Source organism: Tiliqua scincoides, chromosome 2 (assembly GCF_035046505.1).
Source record: "Tiliqua scincoides isolate rTilSci1 chromosome 2, rTilSci1.hap2, whole genome shotgun sequence".
In the NCBI taxonomy this organism is placed as follows: Eukaryota; Metazoa; Chordata; class Lepidosauria; order Squamata; family Scincidae; genus Tiliqua; species Tiliqua scincoides.
The window spans coordinates 205,052,037-205,077,080 of record NC_089822.1 but is presented as its reverse complement, the minus strand read 5'-3'; the positions used below and the strand labels follow the sequence as shown (position 1 = coordinate 205,077,080).

At 45.7% G+C, this 25,044-nt stretch overlaps 1 protein-coding gene across 2 annotated transcripts in view; it reads left to right on the top strand.

Annotated features, from left to right (window-relative positions):
* Positions 1 to 404: 404 nt before the first annotated feature.
* The window catches only part of RASSF1 (Ras association domain family member 1), a 40,153-nt gene continuing 15,513 nt past the window's right edge, over positions 405 to 25,044 (top strand). The window contains exons 1-2 of one of the 2 annotated variants that reach the window (XM_066617318.1): positions 405 to 1,049; positions 10,572 to 10,696. In XM_066617318.1, coding sequence (XP_066473415.1) covers positions 716 to 1,049; positions 10,572 to 10,696 — 459 coding nt within the window. In that variant the 5' untranslated portion in view covers positions 405 to 715. Of the gene's footprint in view, positions 1,050 to 10,571; positions 10,697 to 20,008; positions 20,486 to 25,044 lie in introns of those variants that run through there. The other variant, XM_066617319.1, reaches the window with a different exon arrangement.

Here is a 25,044-nt window from a genome sequence, read left to right as displayed (position 1 = left end):
ACTTTCCTGGGAGTAAGGCTCATTGAACACAGTGGGGCTTACTTTTGAGTAGACATGCCTGGGACTGGGCTCTAAGGCTGCAATCCTAGCCACACTTTCCTGGGAGTAAGGCTCATTGAACACAGTGGGGCTTACTTCTGAGTAGACATGCCTGGGACTGGACTGTCGGTCCTTGCCAAACTCCATCCCCCGCCTTTTTTGTTCCCCTCCCCACACACCCCCTCCAGCGCCGGTGCCCAGCTGCCGAGCAGCAGCAGCCGCTCCGTCTGGTCGCCTTCGCTGAGCTCCCCCCCTTCCTTTCTTGCTCCGGAGGTGCCTTAAGGCGGGAAGTGGGGCGCGGGGGGGGGAACAGAGAGCCTGAAGGCGCACAGAGCGAGGCACCGCCTGCCTGCTGGTTTCTTTTCTCCCACTCGTGAGGACATGAATGGGGAGGAGGGACTGCGGCGGGGGCTTTTCCTCCCCCTGCGCGGAGAGAGACAGGCCGCCTGAACAGCCCCGCTCGCCGGCTCCCTCTGAAGCGCCGCCGTGCCCAGTTGCAGAGCCGAGAAAGTTGTCCCGCTTGGAGCCTCCGCCGCCTCCCTCGCAGATCCTCGCCCGCCCGTGACTTTTCCGCTCTGGCAGCGCCGGCGGGGGAATGTTTCTCAGCCGCTGATGGGGACACTGCGCTGGTTTCCAGGCCCTTCTCTCAGCCCGGGAGGCGCCGCCGGAGGGGACCATGAACCGGTCCGCGGACCAGGAGATGATCGAGCTCCAGAACCTGGGGCTGGAGGAGCAGCTGGACCTGACGCGAGGCCCGCGAGGAGGCGCCCCCGAGCGCCCCGTCCGCCTGGAGCGGGCCAACGCCTTGCGGATCTCCCCGGGGAAGGTGCCCGAGATCCTGAGCCGCGTCCGCAAGATCCGCCTGCTGGGGGGCCAGAGCGACCCCAAGCTGACCGAGGAGCTGGGCGAGGGGCACGTCTTCAAGCCCTGCACCCAGAGTCAGCCCACCTGGTGCGACCTGTGCGGGGAGTTCATCTGGGGCGTGTACAAGAAGCGGCTGCAGTGCATCCGTAAGTACCAGCCTCTCGGGCCGCACGTGGCGGCCTCGGCCGGGTTGGGCGTGCAGCGGGTTCCAGGAGGGACGGGCGTGCTGGAGCAGCCCTAGGCGCAGAGCTGAGCTTGCTCTGCTGGGGTAAAAATGTCACTTCTTAACAAGCAATAGAAAAGTTCAAGGTGTTGCTGCATTTCTCTCTTGGGGCCGTAGACTGAACTGGGTGTTTGTTTTTTTCAGTGCCTGAAATATCTGCAGCACAGGCAGAAATTCAGCAGAGGACACTTCCCCATCAATCACTCTTTCCTTAATGAAAGAAGCTGCATCTAGTCTGTTTTGCAGCTGTTGAAGCTGCAAGAACCCAGCAAGGAATTTTTTTTTTTTTAAGTAGCAAGCCCAAGCCAGAGAGAGATGTACAAACTGGTTGCTTGAAAGCAGCCTGCTTTGAAAAGTTCTGACTGCTTGAGACATGGATATTTAGCGCTAAAATATCACATAACCTGACTGTTAAAGGTTCTAGCAACTTGTTTGAGTTTTGGCTGAATGTCTGTGCTTAAAGAAGACCCTCAAAAACTTGGAAAGTTTGAATCATAGAGTTGGAAAGGACTTAATAGGTCATCTAGTCCAACCCCCCTGCCTTAGAAGGAAATCCTCTTAGAGCAGTGATTTTCAATCTTTTTCATCTCACAGCACACTGGCAAGGCACTAAAATGGTCAAGGCATGCCATCAGATTTTGACAATTGACAAGGCACACTGTGCTGCCAGTGGGGGCTCGCATCCCCTAATGGTCCTATTGATAAAAGACCCTCTCACAAATTCCCGTGGCACACCTGGAGTCCATTCGCGGCACACCAGTGTGCCAAGGCACAGTGGTTGAAAATGGCTGTCTTAGAGCATCTCCAACAGGTGCTTGTTGAGCCTCTGCTTAGTGAGGGAGAGTCATACATACATACATTCTGTAACCTTTATTCTCATTAATAGAGGGAGAGTCTACCACCTCTCTCCGCAATCTGTTCCACCGCCAAACCACCCTGACCATCAGGAAATTTTTTTCTGAAGTCTAATCGAAATCTCTTCTCTTCCAGTTTGCACCCATTTGTTCTAGTATGCACTCAGTACTTCCAGTCCTACATATGCAGTGGCACAGCTAGATCATTTGACACCCATGGCCCATAAATTTGACGCCCCTCCCCATACAACAAAATTAATTAATCTTCGTTTAAAGTCCAGGCCAGAGCCCAGGTCTACCTGCCCAGCAAACAGCCACAGAGGCTGAAGTTCAATCAGGAGCCGAGGTCTACCAACTGGAAGAGATGGCTCCAGAGGGCAGTCAGAATGGGAGCCCAGGTCTACCCACCCAGCAAACCTCAGTCACAAAGGCCAAAGTTGGAGTCCAGGTCTAACCAGCTGGTTGACCTGGGCTCTGGAGTTAAGAGTGCTCATACCCCCCCAACACAAACACTGGATCAATTGGTGTGACTTGGTGACATACTTCCCCTGCATCTATCTGGAGGTTCAATGTAGTCATCATGGTTAATTACCACTGATAGACTACAGTCCACCATGAATGTTTAGAATCCACTTTAAAAGTAATCTAAGCCAGTGACCAACAACACCCAACCTTCCTACCAGTAGCATCACTAGGGTTGGTGTCACTCCCATTTATTTATTTATTTATATATAACTATAGAACAGCACAGGTTACCAAACCAATTGGTAACCAACAAAAAAACAATGACCAACTTGATGGCACTAACACAACTGAATAGGAGTTTGAGTATTAGCTCTGATACATGAAAAAGGGAGTTGACTCATAACATCTTATTGGTTCCATGCTGTGTCATTATTACACCTTAACACTCCAGTTCATTGGTCAGTTTTGAGTTAAAGAAATCCACTTTGTGTGGCATAAGGCAGTTGTGTTTTTCTTTTCTGGTTATTTGGCTATAGCTTTTGATTGAACACAGATATTTCAATGTGGTTTGTTTCATTGGATTCTGCTGTAAATTGCACATTGCATGGTATATAACATGATGGTAGTATTCTTAATAACCATGATTTTGGTCACTAGTGGTGTTACCCCTTGCAGTTTGGTATCCGGGGCCCCCTCAGCCCCCCGTTTGTATACCACTATAAGCATGTCTACTCAGAGGTACATCCAGCTATCATCAGTGGAACTTTCTTCTAAGTAGGAGCGCTTCAGGTTTTGTGCCAGTGCAGTCATTCTCTACTATCATTTTGATCATCAGGTGACTTAGAAGTTGATTTTTGCAAATCATGGCAGAACTGGGAGCCTTCTCCAGTTTCTTTCTTATTTACTGATTACCTGACAGTACCTTTATTTAACAGTAATGTGGAATATCATGAATGAGAGTTTTAAAAAATACCTTAAACATAGCTTTTAGCCAACCATAGATATGGACCTGCCATAGCTTCTAGAAAATGCATCACCTGAGGTTACTCTCAGTCACTCACTCAAGAAGAGGTTCACAGCTGCAGCCAATTCCCAAGTAGTGAGACCTTGAGAATGCAACACATTATCAGACCTCTCACCTGACCAAAATGAGATTCAGGATAAGGAGTCTCTTTCCCAGTCCATTACCAACAGTAGCATCATTGGGATTGGTGTCATCCAGTTCAGTATGTAGGGTGTTGCCCCCTGGGCTCCACTCCTGCTGTGCACAGATGCCACTCCTCCATTTTGTGCCTCTTGGGACTCCATTTATATAGACAGTTGGTGGGGTAACACCAAAATGACTGTTGTAGGAACCTGACATGGAGGGAGATCAGTGATTCCTACTCTGGCAGGAACAGAGATGACACAAACTGCCTGCCCCTTTCCTCACTGCTCAGTGTGACAGGTAGGACCTGTCTGGTCACAGCCCTGCCTTTGGTCACTCCCCCCCCCCCCCATGAAGGGTTTTTGTTCAAGTTCTGGAAACACACATGCATCCTGCTGCCATGCTCCCTCGTCACCACTGGAGAGAGCAGGGCCTCGATTGTGAACAGTGTGGTCATGCAGGGAGGGGGCAGACCTTCTTCTCACCCACGGCATCTGGCCCCATACCCATCCTTGTGTCAGTTTCCCATGGGGTATGCTCACTGTGGTGGTCACACCAGACTACCAGCTTACCTGGATGTCTGGCGAGGATGCTGCCAGCGAGTGTGCCCAGCAGGAGGTTGTCATGGAGGCTGGGCCTGGGGCATGGGCAAGAATGGGCCTGGGCCTGGGGGCATGGAGGCTGGGCCTGGGGCATGGGCAAGAATACCATGGGCAAGAAGAAGGCTTGCCCCAGAGCAACCATGCCACTCAACATGGAAGCCCCATCCTGTCCAGCAATGAGGTAGCATGGCAGCAGGATGTGCATTTCTAGAACTTGAATCAAAGCCTGGCGTGGGGGGGGGCACAAAGGCAAGGCTGTGACTGAATGTGCTTTACCCCTGTCATCCCCCGATGGTGTCACTTGGTGCAACCCCCCCACTAATGATGCCACTGACTAACAAGCCCTTGTTCCCAAAGCTGCTGTAAAATGGCTGTTTCTTACAAGAAGGAGCCAGACCTATGTCAGTGATTTTGAACCTGTTCTTCACAGAGAGGAGCACAGGTACAACTCAATAGAGTGGTTTCTAAGCTGTGGCTCCCTGGCGACAGTGGCGTAGCTAAGGGGGTGCAGGGGGTAGCAGTTGCAGTAGGCATCAAGCTTTAGGAGGGCAATAAGCTGAGCTTGACACTAGTGACCAAAATTGTGAAAATCTTGGTATGTATGAATAATACCATCATGTTTTATATCATTGGAAAGGTAATTTAATGCAGAATTCAATGAAATAAACTGCATTGGAATATATTTATACTATCAAAAGTTATGGTCAATTAACCAGAAAATGAAAATACAACTGTCTTGTGGAACAAAAAGTGGATTTGCCTAACTCCAAACTGACCTATGAGACTGATTGTTCTGAGTGCCAATGAGATGTTATGATACAGCATGGAATTAATAACTTTTAATAACTTACTAATAATAATTATAATAATAAACTTTATTTTTATCCCGCCCTTCTCCCCAAAGGGACCCAGGGCAGCTTACAACATATTAAAAAAAAACAGATTAAAACATAATTTAACAGATAAAAACATATTAAAAACACATTAAGAGAAACCATAAAAACAGTAATCAGATAAAAATTAACTTTGATTTTATCATGCAGGGGCTCTACAAAATCTTCTTCTAAGGCAGATAGATGCCTTAGCTATGCCACTGACTGGAGGTAGATAGCAGAGCAAGTAGGTGGTGAGCTGCTGGGGGGGAGGAGGTGGTTTCCTCCCAATTTTCACTTTTTAAAAAGCCCAGGCATGATGTCACTTCCAGTTGTGACATCACTTCTGGGGTAACATTTTGAGCTTGGCACCGGACTACATGATCATTAGCTATGCCACTGCCTGGTGAGCTGCAGGAACCAGCTGGAAAGCCATGGAATCCTTGGGAAAAACTCGTTTATACTGTGCAATGTATAGGATTGTAGCCATAATAGGGAGCCATGTCCATTGGCCCAGTAGGTCAAGAGAGCTGCCATTCAAAAAAGTTTGGGTACCACCAGTGGTGTCACTAAGGAGGTGTGGCGGGGGTGTGAGCCACACCAGACACGCACAGGAGTCTACTACCCAAAATTGCTAAAATCTTGGTATTTTTGAATAATACGATTATGGTATATATCATCTGATATGTTTCATGCAGAATGCAATGAAACCACGTTGAAATATCTCTATTCTATTAAAAGTTATAGCCAAAAAATCAGCAAGGGCAGGGCAATGGTGCATCACCACACCCACTACCTGGGGCATTGCCCCACTCACTACATGGTAGGAAGTCCAGCATGGGGATTATTTGCTGGCCTCCCAAACCATGTGAAACAAACCCTAGTGATGCCATTGGGAACCACCACTATTAAGTTCTGTACCGACTCTCCTTTACCCACCACTTCTGTGTCTAAACACATCATCTCTCTTCCTCTCAAAAACCAGTGCTATCACACCTCTGAAAAAAAAATTGGAGCAGATGGACTTTGCTTGTGCAAAAACGTGATATAGCTGTCCTTAAGTTAGGTTGCCTGTAAGTTGGATGTCTTTTTGTACGAGATTTTCTGTACTGAGCTAGCTGACTCAATGACACAGTATGGCAGCTTCATATGTTCTACCCTTAAGGTGCAAATCTAAGGGTACACATGTTTCTGAAAGCAAGCCCCTGTGAACACATTAGGCTTTACCTCTGAGTAGATATGCATCAGATTGCACTGTTAGGCTGCAGTCTGATACACGCTTGACTGGGACAAAATCCTACTGTTTCTAATGATACTTACTTCTGAGTAGACATACCTAAGATTGCACAGTTACTCTGATTGTGGAGGACATAGGAAAGCCTCCAAGCTGCTAAAACCATTCCTTTTGCCATCTCCCAAAATGTGTCAGTATTGTAGTGTTATGACTGGGGAAGTTTAGACAGATACACTAACAATTTCTTTGATTCCCCCCCCCCCATCCCACTTAATCCTTAAGAACCGGGAGTCCACATATTTTGGCTAACTGTGGCAGCTCCCCATTCAAGGGCACTCTGCAGGTGAGATAAGCACTTGACTGAAAACAACTTGTATTGGCAACCTTCAGTCTCGAAAGACTATGGTATCGCGCTCTGAAAGGTGGTTCTGGCACAGCGTTTAGTGTGGCTGAAAAGGCCAATCCGGGAGTGACAATCCCTTCCACACCGGGAGCAAGTGCAGTCTGTCCCTGGTCTGTCTCCCTGGCTATGGGCCTTCCTTCTTTGCCTCTTAGCCTCAGACTGTTGGCAAAGTGTCTCTTCAAACTGGGAAAGGCCATGCTGCACAGCCTGCCTCCAAGCAGGCCGCTCAGAGGCCAGGGTTTCCCACTTGTTGAGGTCCATCCCTAAGGCCTTCAGATCCCTCTTGCAGATGTCCTTGTATCGCATTTCATTGTGATATTCACTTATTTCATTCACTTATTTCATTGTGATTTCTTCTCATTCTAATCTGTGATTGTGAGTGTAGAACCAGGAGTGATAATTATTCCAAACTAATTAATCTAAAGTAAAATGTTCTTGTTCTGAGCATCTTAATGAATGGTGTATTTAGAGCACCAACATAAGCTTAATTTGCCAAATGGCTGAAAGAACAGTTGTCATTGTTTCAGTCACTAGAGGGTGTCAGAGTGTTTAAAGTCCTTTGCCCTAGGAAGAAACAGACAAAGAACAAAGCTGAGAGAACATTTTGAGTTTGCACTTAGGAATTGGGCTTCACTGTACTTTAATAATGCTGCAGGGGAAGTGATGTCTAATCTGGAGTGAGAGTGGTTGTACTGACAAGTTAATACTGCTGATTTGACCTTAAAAGGCAAGCCCTAATGAACAATGCCAGACTGAAGGAAAACCCTTTGCTGACTGTACATCACTCTAACCAATACTCCACACACTCTCCTTATACCAGAAGCTTCTCTTTTTGAGAGTGATATAAAAGTGTTCAAGTATGATAAATCCTTTTTTAATCTAACAGAGACTAGAAGAAGTTGTCACTTGCACCACTGGTGTAGCTAAAGGGGGGCGGGGCACTAAGCTTTGCAGGGAGCCTCACCAGAGCATGCAAGTGGCTCCTCCCCTCCCCTTTGGAGCCATTTGGGGGGGGGGGAAACTGAGGCAAATGGCTCCCAAGGGGAGGGGGAGGTGCTACTTGCACACTGAGGGGAGGCTCCCTGCAAAACTTAGTGCCCTGCCCCCCTCTAGCTACGCCAGTGACCTGCACCGCAAGAGGTAGACAGATCCCATAGCTAAGGATTAATTTCTTTGTATTCATGATACGTTACTATCCATTTTGCAACCGGTGACAGATATTGCTTTGCATGATACAGTGCCCACTGTGTCTCCTATTCAGAGGTAGTTGCTGCTTTTTACTTACGATGGAAAATCAATTGTGCATGCAGAGGCTGATCATTTGAAAAAGTACACTCTGAAAAAGTGTGTACAGAGTGGACTGCTTCACATATGCTGAGGAAGGTAACACTATTTCCTGCAACATGAACTCTGCTCCTCTATCTCATAATAGTTGCCCTGTTCTGAAATGTTAAGAATTTTAAAAGATTCCTGGATTAAGGACAAAGTAAAGGTGGACTCCGGCATTGCAAGATAATATAGAAGAGAAACTGGCCCAATCCTATGCAGGTCTACTTAGAAGTAAGTTCCACTGAGTTCAGTGGGGCTTACTCCCAGGGAAGTATGTATAGGATTGCAGCCTGTGTCTGCTTAGCAGGCCTTCTGTGCTAACTTAGGTGACAGTGACAATAGCATAATTTTGTGTTCCTGTTGAGGTGAGAAGAGAGTATAAGCTTGCTGCCACACGTGGCTATGGACCTCTTTTTCAAGTGGAATGTGCACCGCAGCCATTAGTGCCCAAACAAGATGATGGGTAAATGGGTGGGTAAAAAGGGGGCATTCCACAGGGAAGTAGCCTTGCTGGTACCTATACTCATCACCTTAAGGAAGAGGGTTCAAAAACCTGGATAAGTACTTTCCACTTAGCCTCTTGCAACCCAATCCTGTATGTGTCTACTCAGAAGTAAGCTCCAATGAATTCAATGGGACTGCCAAGTAAATGTGCATAGGATTGCAACCTTAAGCTGTTTAAAGTAATAAAAAATAAAACATTTTTAACAAGTGCACAAAAAAGCATTGAGCTAGGCCAGGAAGGAACTGTGTTGCTGATAAGTAGCGTTGCCCCAGAGCTAGTCATTAGGTACCTAAGAGCTGGGAGAAGCTACATTCCATATAGCACTCACAATCCCAGCAAAAACGCTTTCTGAGAAAATAACTGCATTTTCTCAGCAATTTGACTGAGTATTTGAATGCTTGCATTCAAATTCTTCTACAATAAAAGTGCTTATTGCTGAGTTGTTGACACAATCTGGATGACAGTTTAGTAACAGCTGTGCTTCCCTTGCATGAAAACCACATCTGGAAAGACTCTCTGTTAATCACATTAGAAGACTCCAATTGCATGTAGCATATTTAGCAAAAGAATGAATCAAGCACATCTTAAATTTCAGATATTGAAAATTTTGCATTTATAGTGTTGTCTATTCTATTATAGATTGAGAAGGATGTTCTCTATTGGTGCTTCTATGTGGGGTGTTAAAAGCAGGATTATCACACAATGTTCACACACTATTTATGGGTTATTCACACCCATAAAAATGTCATTCCAGTGGTTAAATTGTCAATGAGGAAAATATGCTTCTAATGCAAAATGCAGTCTAGCTGTATGATAACTGCTGGTGTGGACAATCATTGGAGTAACTGTTATATATTTGAAAGACATGCGCTCATATATAATAGGAAGAATAAAGGGGAGGCAATCTACTATGTCTTCAAAACACTTTCATTATTGCTGTGTAGAAGAAATGTTGCAGTTCCACCCATCACTGCAAGTGGAAAAGCAACTTCAGGTGGTGCTGCAAAGAGCCTCTCCAGAAGTGCCCAAAGTGTCCAGATGAGGCCTGGAACTGGAAATTTTCAGAGGCATCACTTTTACGAAAATGCATACCACTTTCATTTCTTCCAATTTGCTTCTACAGGATTTCCTACTGCACTAAGGCTGACAGAGTGTCCCAACATTATGTGACTGGCATGCAGCATTATTTTCTCATGAGCATACTGTATATTCCGTTCAGCAGTTGCAGCCCATTGAAAAAGATCAGTGCTGACCGTCTTTTAAAATGGCCTTTAATCTTGGAAGGCAGCAGAGTGGCTGCCAAGGAAAGGTGATGCCTTCAGAGAAAGAAGCTCTTTCATGCCTCTTCCTTTGAAGACTGGGGGATCACTATCTTTTTCTGGCCTATTCTGTCTTTCTCTTCAGGGGCTTCAATAGCTGTGCAGGGTGAAGACTCATTGAAGCTGTTTCTAATGAGAATACAGGCTTGAATAGCATATTAAGCACAAAGGCAGAAAAGTTTTAAACAGACATTCTAGAGTTTGTAAAAAAAATGAAATGTTAGCAAGGATTGGGGTGCAACTGCACGTCTAGGAGCAAATGACCCAGCCACAGATCCATAGCTTTTTAAAAAAAACAAAACTGTCTCAAAGATTTTTGTGTGAGTGGATGCAGGTGGAGGAAGGCAGAATAAAGTGTTAAATTAACACAAGCTCTTGCTAATACAATATACTGTACGTAGTACAGCACTTCTATAGAACAAACCTTTTTAAGGGAATTAGGTAAAAGTGCTAAGCAACTGGAGACAACATATTGCTGCAACTGTAATTCAAATATCCTCCCCCCCCCCCCACAAAAGCCCCTTCCTGCCTATTCCCAGGTGCAAAGTTTCTATAATACGCAATGACATCTGATTTGCCTTTTTGCACACACTTGAGATCTGGCACATGGTAACTGGAAATGCAATTCCTTTTACAAGCTAAACCTGATGGGGCTTTTTTCAACCTGAGCTTTGACTCTTTGCTTAATGGTCTCTCTTCCTTTTACTTTCCTTAGACTGCAAGTTCATTTGCCATTACCGATGCCGCGTCCTGATCCGGCTTGACTGCAGTGGCCCCAGGTATCAAGACAGTGATCAGAATGATGGCAATGAGCAGACAATTGAAAAAGACACCAATGTGGTAAGAAAACAGTTCTGAATTATATGAAAGTTGTAAAAATCCAGTGAGCTTTTTCCAGAAAACACATCTAGAATGGCAGGGCGCATTTGTGACAAGAACTAGCATGGCAGGAGCCAAGGAACATGCAGAAGATCCAGTTCACGATCCCCATACTGTACTAATGGTCTAATGTAGTATAAATCCACTTCATTAATTGTCACTTCTGCTCTGTTTTTTTATGCTGAATGAGTCTATGTGGCATTAATAACTAGGACTTACCCGCTATGGTTTATTTCCCTCTTTCTGTGGCAACTTTGCTTCTGGGAAAAACGTGGGATTTGCTGAAAATTATTTGTATACCTCATGGTGTCCAGCATGCATGTACTTGAAAAGAAGCATTGTTAGCAATGCCATACATACAAAAAACTGTGAACTTTTGATGTGGTATCAAAATGTGCAAATCTCCCCTAGGATGATCAGGGACTCCATGCAATGAGAGCTGTCCTGACCCTCAGCAAAATCTATACTGCCATGTTTCTGTTATCTTCACTTATGCCTAGTACAGCAATAACTACATTAGAAATAATGGAATGTTGTTATTTATGGCCAATGTGCATGGCACTTTACACAGAGTAAACAGATAGGCTTACAACTGAGATACTAAAACAATGGGGGAGGGAGAATATGGAGGCAGAGGTGAACAGGGGAAGCCAGTTGTTTCAGTTACACATACATAGCTTGGTTACCGCCTAGTGTGCCTGCTTAAGAAGATTCTACTAGGGAGGAATACATGAGAAGTCTCTGTTGTTTCTCTGGCATACACAACAAAACTTGCATTTTTATTACAAGCTGAGACTTAGCAGAAGATGGGAGGGGATCATAAATTTCAACATGGCCATGGCAGATCCAGTTCCATCCTGTTATGGTAGAGTTGCTCTCAGCAGCTGGGGCTGAGTGTTACTACACCCCTGGGGGCAGGCAGTGTCGAAAGGGCAAGCACCTAGAGATGGGAGGTCTGTCAACCCAGCTGAGATTGCTCTTTGCCAATTAACACGTTTGCCACGTGCTGGAGTAAACATTTTCTTCTTTGGAACAGCACTGCCTAGCAACAGCACTTGTAAGCTCCTCTCATGGCAGACAAAAACACACAAGCATGCACAGACACTGCAGCTGAGGGAGATTCTGTTTGTGCCCCATGGATGCAGATCTTCTATGTCCCTCCATCTGTGTCCTACTGCTATGCTATTTCATTTAAGCCACCTTATACCTTAAAAGCTCTCCTGCATAGCAGTGGTGATCCTGGCCTCAGTGCCACCTGGGGCCATGACCACAAGCTGCCACCCCCTCTACAGCCCTCAGACAGCCTTCTAAGGGCATCAAAATGTCCTCCAAGAGCTTTACAAGACCATGTGCGGCTTCCCCAGCCCTCAGAATGCCTCTGGGGGAAAGGCTGTCTGGGGCCAGCCCTGAGATCGGTGCACTGGATGACTGAGTGCCACGGCGGGGGGTGGTGGATGGCAGCATGGCACTGCCCTCCCAAGGCTAGCATCCAGGGCATTTGTCTCCCTTGCCCCCCCATGTACGTCACAGCTGCATAGTGTCCCTTCACTGTTGACACTCCCTGATGATGTCTGAGAGCCATGGTCATAGGGATAGCTAATTAAGATTGGTACCACAGCCACAGCAATCCTGGAGTTATGAATACTTGACTTCAATTTTCTGGGTCACAGGAAATCTGTGTTGCTTCAAAACGGATATCTTTAGCAAATATGAGAGAATAAGAACATAAGAAGAGTCCCGCTGGATCAAACCAAAGGCCCATCTAGTTCAGCTTCCTGTATCTCACAGTGGCCCACCAAATGTCCCAGGGAGCACACATGACAACAGACACAGCATGCATCCTGGTGCCCTCTCCTGCATCTGGCAATCAGAGGCAGCCTGCCTCTAAAACCAAGAGCTTGCACATACCTACTATGACTTTACTATTCTGGACTGCAATTATGAGATCACAAATTTTAATGTTCCCCTATGTAAAATTTCCCTGATAGTAAAATAATAATAATAAGAGTAGCAGGAAGAATAACAATCCAGAACTTTTGTCCTTGATGTGCTCATTTTCTTCATGCAAGCAGCCATGTACCTGAGGTAGCACTCAAAATATCTCCTCTTAAGTGACACAGCCCATTCCAAGACCTAATTCTGTGCATATGCAAACCAAGCCTTTGTGATCTTGCCAAGTTACTTGTTTTCATTCATTTTCTAGTCTATGCACCAGAAAAGATGGGAGAAGCTGGGTTAGTTAGACCAGTAGTTCTCAAACTTTTTAGCACCAGGACCCACTTTTTAGAATCACAATCTATTGGGACCCACCAGAAGTGATGCCATGTCTCGAAGTGACATCACTAAGCAGGAAAATCTTTAACACCCTCCATACAACAAAATCAAATCAATTAATTTATAAAGTAATTTAAAAGTTTACATTGAGTTTAAAAATTTATTTAAAATAAATAAGTTTACCTCCCTAGCAGTTGCTGATCTCTTTAAAAAAATTCCCCAAACATCCCAAAGGCTGTAATCTTATCCACATTTACCTGGGAGTAAACCCCATTGACTATCCTTGTTAAATGCCTTACATAGCAGCCTATTAAAAATACAGATCTGTAATATTTCCCTAAATGCAGTCACATAACCATCAAGTCTAATATTAACAATAAAATACACATTTAAATGAATGGGGACCCACCCAAAATTGACTTGTGACTCACCTAGTGGGTCCTGACCTACAATTTGAGAAACACTGAATTAGACTAATGGTTCAATCCTACTCTTGGCAGCACCAGTCTTGCCAGATGTGCTTCTAGGGAGACAGCATTGCAAAAGTGCCATAAAGCACTCCGCAGCAGCCAGAAGAAGGGAGGTACAGTGTGGAAGCCAGTGTGGGCAGCTGCTGAGCCTCCACACTAGTCCAGGAGTCTCCAGGAGCCATTGGCATTGAATCTGTCACCAAGCAGCATGGGGTGGTCTGGGATTGGCGGGGAATTATGAGGGGAGGAGGGGAGTTCAAGCCCAGGAGGGGGGCAGGGACGGTGGCAGAGGCTGCCATCGTATCCTATCCCCTGTCCCAGGCCTGAAAGCCCTATATGGAGCTACTGGGTTCTGCACCAGTGATAGTGCTGGTCCTGATCTGAGAAACTCCATTGGGCAAACTGGGGCTCAATACGGGGTACTCACCATAAAGGAACTAATGTTCCCTACCTCAAGGAGACCTCCGGCTGCCTTCCTGTCCGTGTCCTGTCAGTGCAAGATACAGCAACAGCCATTTCAGCACCACTATATCGCAGCACACACAGTCCTGTTAGGATCAGGATACTAGTGCACCGTAAGGATTATATGCTGAGGCAATAAGTAAGTACTACATTTGTTATACAAAATTACCAAGTGCACTGTAAATGATAAAGGGTCCAGTCCTAACCAACTTTCAAGCACTGATGCAGCTGCAGTGTGAAAGGATACGAATGTTTCTTACCTTGAAGAGGCCTCTATGACTACTCTTCCCGCCAAAGGATGCAGCTCATGCCCCGCTTGCCTGGCTGCATTGACAATGGAAAGTTGGATAGGATTGGGCCTGAAGTTCCAAAAACACCATACAATGATAAAACAAGATAGGACAGTGTTTCTCAAACTGTGGGTCAGAACCCACTAGGTGGGTCGCAAACCAGTTTCCGGTGGGTCCCCATTCATTTCAATATTTCATTTTTAATGTATTAGACTTGATGCTACCATGGTATGTGACTGCATTTGGGGAAATGTTACAGACCTGTACTTTTAACAAGCTACTATGTATATTTTTTTAACGATGATAGTCAATGGGACTTACTTCTGGGTAAGTGTGGGTAGGTTTGCAGCATAGGATTGTTAAAATTTTCCTGCTTGATGATGTAACTTCCAGTCATGACATCACTTCTGGTGCATCCTGACAGATTCTCATTCTAAAAAGTGGATCCTGATGCTAAATGCGTGAAAACCACTGAGTTAAGAAATTAGTTGCTCTCTTATTCCACTTTCATGAATTTCCAGATAACTTGGCACTTTTCTCTGTGCTCCTGATCTTCTTGGCCAAGTCAAGCACTCTAACCACTCTAACCCCTACATCACACTCATTCTCAAGAAAATAATATCCTAAATGGATAAAATTTAGAGTGCTGAAGAAAAAACCCTCTCACACCAGTTTCTGAGTTTCCAGGACCTTTCTGTCTGATAACACAGGCCAACACACATTTTGCTTCCTTAAACGTTACACCAATTCTTGGGTATATTTGGGGTGCTGATTCCAAAAATGGCATCCATTTTGCCCTATCACGTCTAGCTTTGGAGATATAGTATAGCCTCATTAGTGAATGGTTCAAGCAGCTTCCTTATGGGGAAGCTTACACCATGGCTTCCTCATGAGGAAGCTGCTTGAACTATTCACTAAAGAGGCTCTACTGTATCTCCAAAACGAGACATGATAGGGCAAAATGGATGCCATTTTTTGGAATTGGCACCCCAAATTAATATCAAACCACCATAAAGTTTGGGAAAAACTTTTTCTGACCCTCAATTTTGTAGGCCTGTGTAATGGGCACTGTGATAGGCCTATCCCTAAATGTCAGTTGGGCAGTATTGTCACAGCACTGGTCATTTTTTTGAGAGCAAAACTCAGTCTAAGCAATCCTTCTCACTGTATCTAATGGAGCACTACTGTATGAGTGCTAAGTGGCAAGGCAAGATACACTTTCTGGCTGGACACCTTCCCACCCTACCCCAACCAAATCAACAGCTATGGTTAAAAATAATTTCATTTGGCCACTGAAGTGTGGCAAATGTTCTACTAGGTTGGACCAAGACAGCCACCATTTTCACAATATATTTTGCTGACTGAAGTTCTACATTCATTCTTCAAATAGAATTTAATAAGAAATATGACAGCAGACAAAGAGCCTAATATAACTCTTGAAAATAGCCTTTAATGTTCATGACCCTAGCACCTGCATCTGAAAGCTAAAAATAAACCTGACAAAATAATCTTTTGCTGCAGAGTTAAATATTTAATATCTGAGCTGAACTACTACTGAGTTAGCATAAAGAAATAGAAAAGCGCCTTGGAGTCTAATGCAAATTACTCGCCTCTCATAATAAGATGTATAATAATCTTGCCACATTATCTTGTCTAATAACATGCCTAAAGTCTGTCTTTTCATCTTTGCTCTTTTAGTTTTTCCATCACTTTGAAAATTCTTGTTGTGTTTACTCCCTGATTTATGTTACGGGGATGAGCAACTTAAATGTCAAAGAATAATTACTTACGCTTCCTAACTTGCTTCAAAAATGTTCAGTCTTCTCTGAATGAGCCTTATGCTCCAATTCTGTACACACTGATGGGGAGTAAGTCCTATTGAAGTCAGTGGAGTTTACTTCTGAGTAGGCATTCATAGGGTTGCATTCAACTTCATGTTCTGAGGTTTCAATCCTGTACATTCCTGGGAGTAAGTCCCGCTGAGTTTCATGAGATTTACTTCTAAGTAGACATGCCTAGGACTACATTGAAAGGTACTAACCAAATTTTGCCCAGCAACAGATTGGAAAGACAGAGAATGATATACTCAGTCACTTTCTGGGGCCCTACACCCCTCTGGCATGTATGACATGCTCTTTCTTCCTTCTGCGCTTGCAGACCCAGTCAAACAGATACACATAGAAAGATGAAGATACAATCCTGGCTTACCTGAAATGTGCTATTGTGAATGAAAGACCAGGCCCCTTTTTGTGATGCCTTCTCTGCTTGAACACTGATAGTAGGCAGAGTATTCCGAAAGTGCCCCTCAAGGTGTTTCAGGTCACAACAAACGTAGAGGAAAAATCTTACAAGATAACCTGTTTTTGCAGGAACTTATTTGGAATCAAGGTCTAAGATACTAAGGAGATTACTGACCAGAGATATTTCACCAAATGTACCTTTCCTACCACATGTGTCTTTCTTCTCCATTGCTTGGCATAACATTCCTCTAATGATACTGTAAATCTCGTGTATCCTGCATGTGTTCATGTGTTTTTCTCCCATCAAAGAATGATCCCCAGCTTATTCATACCCAGTTAGCTTCCAGCCAGATCTGCTTCAGAATTCACACTGCTATTCATAAGGACAATTTAATCCATAGGTCATGTTGGGATTCTGCTATGTCCAATAAAGTTAGACAAGCAATCCATTTTCTGACCAGTTAAAGTAATTGTTATTTCATCTCCTCATAGTATCTAAAGACTAATGTACACTTTCCTGGGAATAAGCTCCACTGCATATAATTGGATTTATCTTTGAGTAGACATGCATAGGACTGTGCTGTAAAGGTGGGTGGCAGGAGACAAAAGGTGCTACTATCTCATCACAAGCCTGTGTGTCTATTCAGAAGTAAGTCCCATTCTGTTCAATGGGGCTTACTCTTGGGAAAGTGTGTATAGGATTGAAGCACCTCTTTGGTAACTTGTTCTGTGGATAATGTCAAAAAAGTGACAAAGAGCTCATTAGCAACAATGCCCTGCCCTCCCATAATTGTAGCTACTGTGGTACAAGGAAGAGTATAGAGGCCATGCTCATAATCCATAGCATTCCATTCTGGAACTCCCAGTGGATAAAAAATTCTGTGGATACCAAATCAATAGAAAAATAGCTTTAAAGACCCACTTCCAGGTTTCTTGTTCCCTATCGTCACCCCAGAATGCATTGGTATAGATACTGTACAGCAGTGGTTCTCACACATTTAGCACCGGGACCCACTTTTTAGAATGAGAATCTGTCCCAGGACCCAGCAGAAGTGATGTCATGACTGCAAGTGACATCATCAAGCAGGAACATTTTAAACAATCCTAGGTTGCAATCCTTCCCACACTTACCCAGGAGTAAGGCCCATTGACTATCAAAAGCATATACATAGTAGCCTGTTCAAAGTACAGGTCTGTAACATTTCTCCAAATGCAGTCACATCCATGGTAGCATCAAGTCTAATATATTAAAAATAAAATATCAAAATGAATGGGGACCTACCTGAAATTGGCTCACGACCCACAGTTTGAGAAACACTGCTATACAGCATTCAACCACTAGATGGGGTGAGTAATGGAATCTACTGGAATGAAATTATAATTATTTTACAGTGAAAAGGTAGGAAATTGATTTTGGTGCTTTTTTCCCCTTATTACAAGGCATTTAAAGGTGGACCTCGGTATAAGTGGTGAGTCAAATCAGTGGATACCAAGGTTCCACCTGTAATGCTACGTTCTTGGAGTTGGAGTATATTATATACATCTAAATACAACTTGTGTTTGAGCATTTATGTTGTTAAACTTCTGTATGGAAGACTGTGGACCCAATCATGTCCATCTTTCCAGTGCTGATGCAGCTGTGCCAATGGGGTACGTGCTGCAACCTGTAGTGAAGGGGGCAGTCATGGAGTCATTCTCAAGGTAAGGGAACATCTGCATCCGCGCTGGAAAGTCAGATAGGATTGAGTGCTGTGTTTCTGATTTTCTCCAGTGATAATCATACTCATTTGGGGAGATGAGGAAGCTCCTTTTCCTTTTAAGATTTTTTAAAATAAGGTAACTTTGTAATGACATGGTAAACGTTTATAATGGTCAACTGTATATAGAAAGGTAAGAGAGCAAAACTTTGGATTCTGGAACGTAATGCTAGAATTCAAGGCCATCCAATGAAATGAAATTTATTTGCAGTTCAAGACAAGACCAGGGGCTTTCACATAATGCATAATTAAGTTATGGGAGTCATTATGCTAAGTCTATGACATGGTGATGGCTTCAGGTTTAAATAATTTTAAAAGTGATTGGACAGATTCATCTCCAAGTTCAGGAGTTATACTGTACTGCAGCGATTTTTAACCAGTGTGCCATGGGAATTTGGGGGAGGGTCATTTATTAGTAGAGCCATTGGGGGATGTGAGCCCCTCACCAACAGCATTTTGTGCCTTGTCAATTGTTAAAAACATATGGTGTTCCTTGACCATTTTAATGCCTTGTCAGTGTGCCAATGAAAAAGGCTGAAAATGGCTGCTGTACTGTAAATCTTTTCCTTGATGCTCCAAGGTAGCCGGTTTCCAGATGCCAGGAATAAATGCCACTGTCACCATTGTGCCCTGCTTATGAGCAGGAGGTTAGCTGCTGTTGGAGGCAGACGGTTGGCTAGACGGGCTTCTGTGTAATGCTAGAAGCAGGGGCGAACATTGCAAAAAGCTACTAGTGCTTCTTTGTTGCCACAGAGACGCAGGTATGCAACTTGCAAGTTTAAACAGCTGTACCACAGACAAATGCTATTTTTTCCCAGCTTGAGGTTAAAACTGGGAAAGTTCCACCTGTTGGTTTTCTGGTTCTGAACTGCTGGAACAGAGAGGGGGGAAAAATGGAAACCCAAAAGGGAAAACCTATCTTTAGTGGGAACGGTGCTGGCAGGGCCCAAGCGGTGGTGTAGCTGGAGGGGGGCGGTGCACTCAGGCTGGCAGGGAGCCTCATGGAACGTATGGCTCCGTTTTGCTCCTCCCGCCGGGAATGGCTCCGAAGGGTGGCCGCTTGCCCGCCTCGCTGAGGCTCCCTGCCAGCCTGAGTGCTCTGCCCCCCTCCAGCTACGCCATTGGGCCCAAGACCTCTTGGCACTTGAGGTGGCACGCCGAATGCTGTCTGTGTGCCCAAACCTGATGCTGTGCCACCCTCCCGTTCCAGGACCGGAAAGAAGGACAGAGCAGAAGAGGAAATGCAGAGGAAAAGGACATTGCCCACCATTTTCCTCTCCACACTGCCTCTTCCACTGTGCCCCCTTCTTCCTTTCCCAGTGCAGGGACTGGGAGGAGCAGTGGAGGCCAGTGGGCACCCCCTCTGTCCATCTGCTCGGTGGCCAGTGGGCAGCCCCATGGACAGGAGAAGCGCCACCTCAGCTGCTCCTGCTTCAGCGGGTGGCAGTGGCTGGCTTGCTCCCACCTGCCACCCAGCAGCCCTGGCTTGAACACACTGGGCTTGGGGTGGCACTGGCAGCCCTTGCCGGGCGTTGCCAGCTGGGCTCACTGTTGAGGGAGAGGGCTTGGAAGGCCAGCAAACGTGGCTCCACCTCGCGCAGCTGGTTTGGGGATGAAATCACTGCAGCCGCCCAGGCCAGGAGGAAAAGGGCGGGGCAGGCTCAGAGAGAGAGGGAGGGAGGGGGTCTCCTGTAGCCCCGCCCCTCGCCCAATCAGGCGGCGCGTGCTGAGGATGTAACGTTTCAATCTCGACCGTTGCCCCGCGGGGGGGGGAGAGAAAGGAGTTGCCTAGCCGAGGAGTGCGCGCGCGCCGGTTGCTGCTGCTGCGCTAGAGCGGTTTGTCCGTACCGACGGCGACGTTTCAGTCGCGAGCTTGAGGCGTTAGGGACTGACGAGACCAACAGAGCCGCCTGCTTCTCTCCCTCAGTCCCGCCAGCAGAAGGAAGCTGCTGTTGGAGGAGGCGGAGGGACCGCGTGGCTCTGCCTTGGCGACGTCGCCCGGGCTACCTCTCAGAGAGAGGCCAGTGAGGCGGCTTCCTCGGTGTGACCGAGAGAGGGGGAGAGCGGCTTTCCTTGTGCCCCCCCCCCGGCTCGGCTGGGAATGAGCGAGTGTGAGGCGGCACTCGCCCCGTCCTTCGAGATGACCTGGAGCAGCACCACCAGCAGCGGCTACTGTAGCCAGGAGGACTCGGACTCGGAGCTCGAGCAGTACTTCACAGCCCGCACCTCCTTCATCCGCAAGCCCCACAAGGAGAAGGTGAGGCGCCCCCCCCCCCCACACGCACGCCGTCTCTTCCTCTGGCCCTTCAGGCCCGCATCAGCACCTCGCCCACGTGTTTCTGGGGGCTGCGCTGAGTCCCTCTCGGCGCCTGGATCGCCTTTCCAGACTTGATTCATTGAGGGGTGGGAGGGGGGCACCGGTGGCGTAGCTGGAGGGGGGCGGTGCACTCAGGCTGGCAGGGAGCCTCATGGAACGTATGGCTCCGTTTTGCTCCCCCCCCGCCGGGAATAGCTCCGAAGGGGGGGCCGCTTGCCTGCCTCACTGAGGCTCCCTGCCAGCCTGAGTGCGCCGCCCCCCCTCCAGCTACTCCACTGTGGGGGGACGTGTTCCCTGACAACTCATCCCTGCCCTTAGTAATTATCCAGCTTTCCGTGAGGTAAACTGCATGGAGTGCGCCTGGTTGGGCCACCGGCTAAAAAGCTGGCAGTAAGGAATAGAGCAGAGATTCCCAAACTGGGACCCACTGGTGGGTCGTGGCCTGATTTTCGGTGGGTCCCCAAAGGGTGATGGGAAGATCCGATAACCAGTTGCCTTAAGCCCTAAGGTTGTTCAAAAACCAGATACTGTAGCTGCTGATTGCCCTGCAAAGAGCTCGGCTCTTGCAGTTTGCAGACGTGTAAGTAAAGGGAGATACATGTTTGAGGGTATCGTTTTCTGGTTATTACTTATAAATAAATGAAATATTATTTCTTTCTAGATCTCCTTTTTTAAAAAGGTCAATCTAAGTGGGCCCCATAGTGTGTCGTTTAAAAAAGTGGGTCCCAGTGCTGAAAAGTGGGTCCCAGTGCTGAACCACTGCAATAGAGCAAATGAGCTTCTGGAATGAAAAGGGTCAAACTTCCCTGGAAAGCAGCCTAGGGAAAAAAAAGTCTAGCAGGAGTGAACAGAAGTAGTGGAACCAGAGGTGCACTTTTTTTCTTTTTCCAGCTCCTTAAAACTGGCTTGGAGAAGATCACTGTGGCTTGCCCTGGTGTTCTGTTCAGGTGCCAAGGATTCTGTTGAGGTGACTAGTAGGAATTCATTGGCTTGCATATTCTAGCACTTTGGTGGTGGGTTGCTCCTTTCCAGATGCAAAATATGAGACTGGCAGAGCTATGGGCATCAGGGAACAAAGCAGTGGTTAGGCTTCTAAGTGCATGTGGAGGTGTGAGTTGATGCGATCTTTACTCACCCTAGCTGGATAACTTGCTTATCACTTTCATTTTTTTTCTTCCTGTTTCCTTGCCCTGTAAACTGTGTGTGTGTAAGCAGGAGAGTCAACTGAGAAGGGGGCAGGGTATTCTTGGTGTGTGTGTGTGTGTGTGTGTGTGTGTGTGTGGGTCATCCTTGCTTGTTCTTCATGTATTATCCCAAATACCAGGAAAAGAGGAAATATACTTTCTTTAGGGAGGGCAGCAAACAGCAGTGACAGGTGTGGGATTATGGCTTAAAGGGGTTTGCATCCGGAAGGCTGTACACCACAGTGGCAGTTTAAGAAGCTTCATTCAAGAAGAATGAATGACTGGTCATATGGGGACAAGATGGGATTAGGCCAGTGGTACTCAAACTTTTCCAGTCAGTGGCTCCCTTGACCATGGCTGTTGGCCATGACTCCCCATCATGTTCCTGAGGGCTGGAAGTGACATCATTAAACAGGAAGTGGCTGGAAATATTAACTATATTAAATATAATATTATTATATATTATAATATAATATTAAATATTAAATGTATATTAACTATATTAATTTTATTAATCATATTAATTAAATGCAGATCTTAAAAATATATTATTAATACACAGCAATATACATGCTTTATAAATGATCAGCCGCTGATCACTGTTGGAGACAGGATACTGGAGTAGGTAGATTTTGTCATTTTTTAAACTTTGTAAGCATACCAATAGAATTGTTTTATCAAATGAACTTTGTGAACAACCAGTCTGACCAACATTACACACACACCCCTGTGGACCCAAATCCAACTAGTCATTTCTCCCATTCACCTTGGAGAGGATTGAACCCTTTATTAATTTAATTAAATCAAATTTTTCCAGCAGCTGGTGAGGAAAACAAAAATAGACCATGAAAATATATCAGAGCTGATAAGGGTTTGGTTAGGAAGCTGATCTGTCTCCTATACTAGGAGATGCACAACTCAAGCCTATGCATGTCTACTCAGAAGTAAGTCCCATTAGAGTCAGTGAGGCTTACTCCCAGGAAAGTGTGGATAGGATTGGGCTGGCAATCACTTCATCAATGGCTGATAAGTATTCCCTTCAAACAGCAAGATTCATCACTTTTAAAATACAGCCTTTCCTCCTCAGTCAAACAACAAGATTAATAAATCACTTTAAAAACAGTACCCTTTTTCTGCTCCTGGCCAAGTAAAGTGTGTGCTTGTCTCTCCCGTTCCCCTTTGCCAACTGCATGGAAGCAACTTTAAGAGTCCTGATGACTGGTAAAATAGGAAGCGTTTTATTTGGGGAGGGGGAGGAAAGCAGGAAGGTTTGGAGATTGAAAGGGGGGAGTGGAAGAGGGAGGGGGTTGAAAAGAGAGATTTCACTTTGATGAGAAGTGATCCCAGGCTGGGAACTAGGAACCAACCAGACAAGGATCAGCGAGGGTTAAGGACTGCAAACTGAGAGGGCAGGGCTGCAGCAGCCACTCTTGCAGCTGAGCAACTCCAGTTTCTTCTGCTTTAAAAAAAATTGCAAACTACCAGAGGGCAGAAGACAGGCTTGTATTCTGCCCAGGGGTGTGACTGTATCGCTGTGAGAGGACATCCTGCGCCTCCCCTTTGAGTTCCTGGCCACGCTTCACAGTTTGAATAACACTGGATTAGGCCATAGTGCCAGAATGTGATAAGATAGTGGACAGAGGCAACCATCATTTTTACATGGGCACCCAGCACCTGTGTGGTTAAAAACATCAATGGAGTCAGTTGGTTGCGAAATATTTCTTCTCAGAGTTAAATGCGATATCCTTGGATGTGGGCTGTTGCCAAATGACAGTCCCAAAGATGATTATTCTGACCTACACCCAGTCTTCAGGAAAATACTTTCCTGTTCTCCGTGCTTGTGGGTCCAATCCTATCCAACTTTCCAGCTCTGGTGCAACCCCAATGCAACCCCATGGTAAGGGAACACTTATTCCCATACCTTAAGAAGTCCCCAGTGACTTTTCCTCAACCACAGGATACAGCGCACACCCCACTGGCTTATATCTTAGGGCATTCGAGTTTAAGCTTGGTACATGATTATACTACACTGAAAATGTATTAAGCAAAAGCTTTTTCTTCATGCTGCCAGATGCTCTTTGCCCATTGTGCCAGGAAGGGAAGCAGTCTTGTGGTGGTTATTGTGTAACCAGAAACAGCTGAGCCTGCCTGAGGGTTCAAAGCATATGTGGGTGTGGGCACCCAGGTGCAAGATGAATCCAAAAACAGTCTTGATTTGTCTGTACGGTGAAAATTGGAGTCATCCCTAATGGACTACAGCTTTGTGCTAGAGATGAGGTGCAATTTAAGTCTGTTTCAGCTTCCCAGTGGCACTTGCCTTTGATCTGTTTGGGGGGGTCAATGAGTTCAGCAGCTTAATGGGCCCATGAAGCCCATCTGAGCCCCATGTGTGACTGGAAGGTTATGAAGAGGATGTACTGAGTAGGTCCTTTGGAAGGCGTGTTTGGTGGTGGGGATAGATGTTAAGTCATCTGTGACTAAGGATGATGGAGAAAAGTTGTAATACAATCTGTCTGCATCAGGTGAAGAGGAAGTTAAGAGGGAAAAAGGGAATAAGGAAGAATTTTTTTTTAAGTTGTAAGACGATCAGGAACACATCTGTTAACTTGCCGATCTAGTGGAAACTGGCAACTGGGCATTGTATGTGTTCAGCATGGTGGTTCAGGAGATCTAAAGAGTACTGTTAAAGGGATAACCGTTAATTTTCCTTAGTGTATTTGGTATCCCAAAACTCCACAATTGTGGCATGCCAGAAGGGACTATGTTGTGCAGGTCAGGCAAGACAATCCTAGAATTTCTGCAATGAACCCAGAACATGATGTTGACAGAGCTTATAACTGGAAAAGAGCAGAAAGCCTTTGGGTCTTTCATGAATGCCCCCATCCCTGTTCTTTCGAAGGAGAATGCGACCAGCTTAAGAGTTGCGTTTTTGTAGAGAGCGCACAATTTTAGATTCGTCAAATATGTAAACAGCATTTTTCCCCCAAGCACACCAGATCTAATGAAAGAAGAGATGAGAACAGAAAAAAAATTCAGTCAGTTACCTTCTTTGCTAAGCCTGTCTTCAACACATTCTCCTGGGACAGTAAGAACATAAGAATAGCCCCACTGGATCAGGCCATAGGCCCATCTAGTCCAGCTTCCTGTATCTCACAGCAGCCCACCAAATGCCCCAGGGAGCACACCAGATAACAAGAGACCTCATCCTGGTACCCTCCCTTGCATATGGCATTCTGACATAGCCCATTTCTAAAATCAGGAGGTTGTACATGCACATCATGGCTTGTAACCCGTAATGGATTTTTCCTCCAGAAA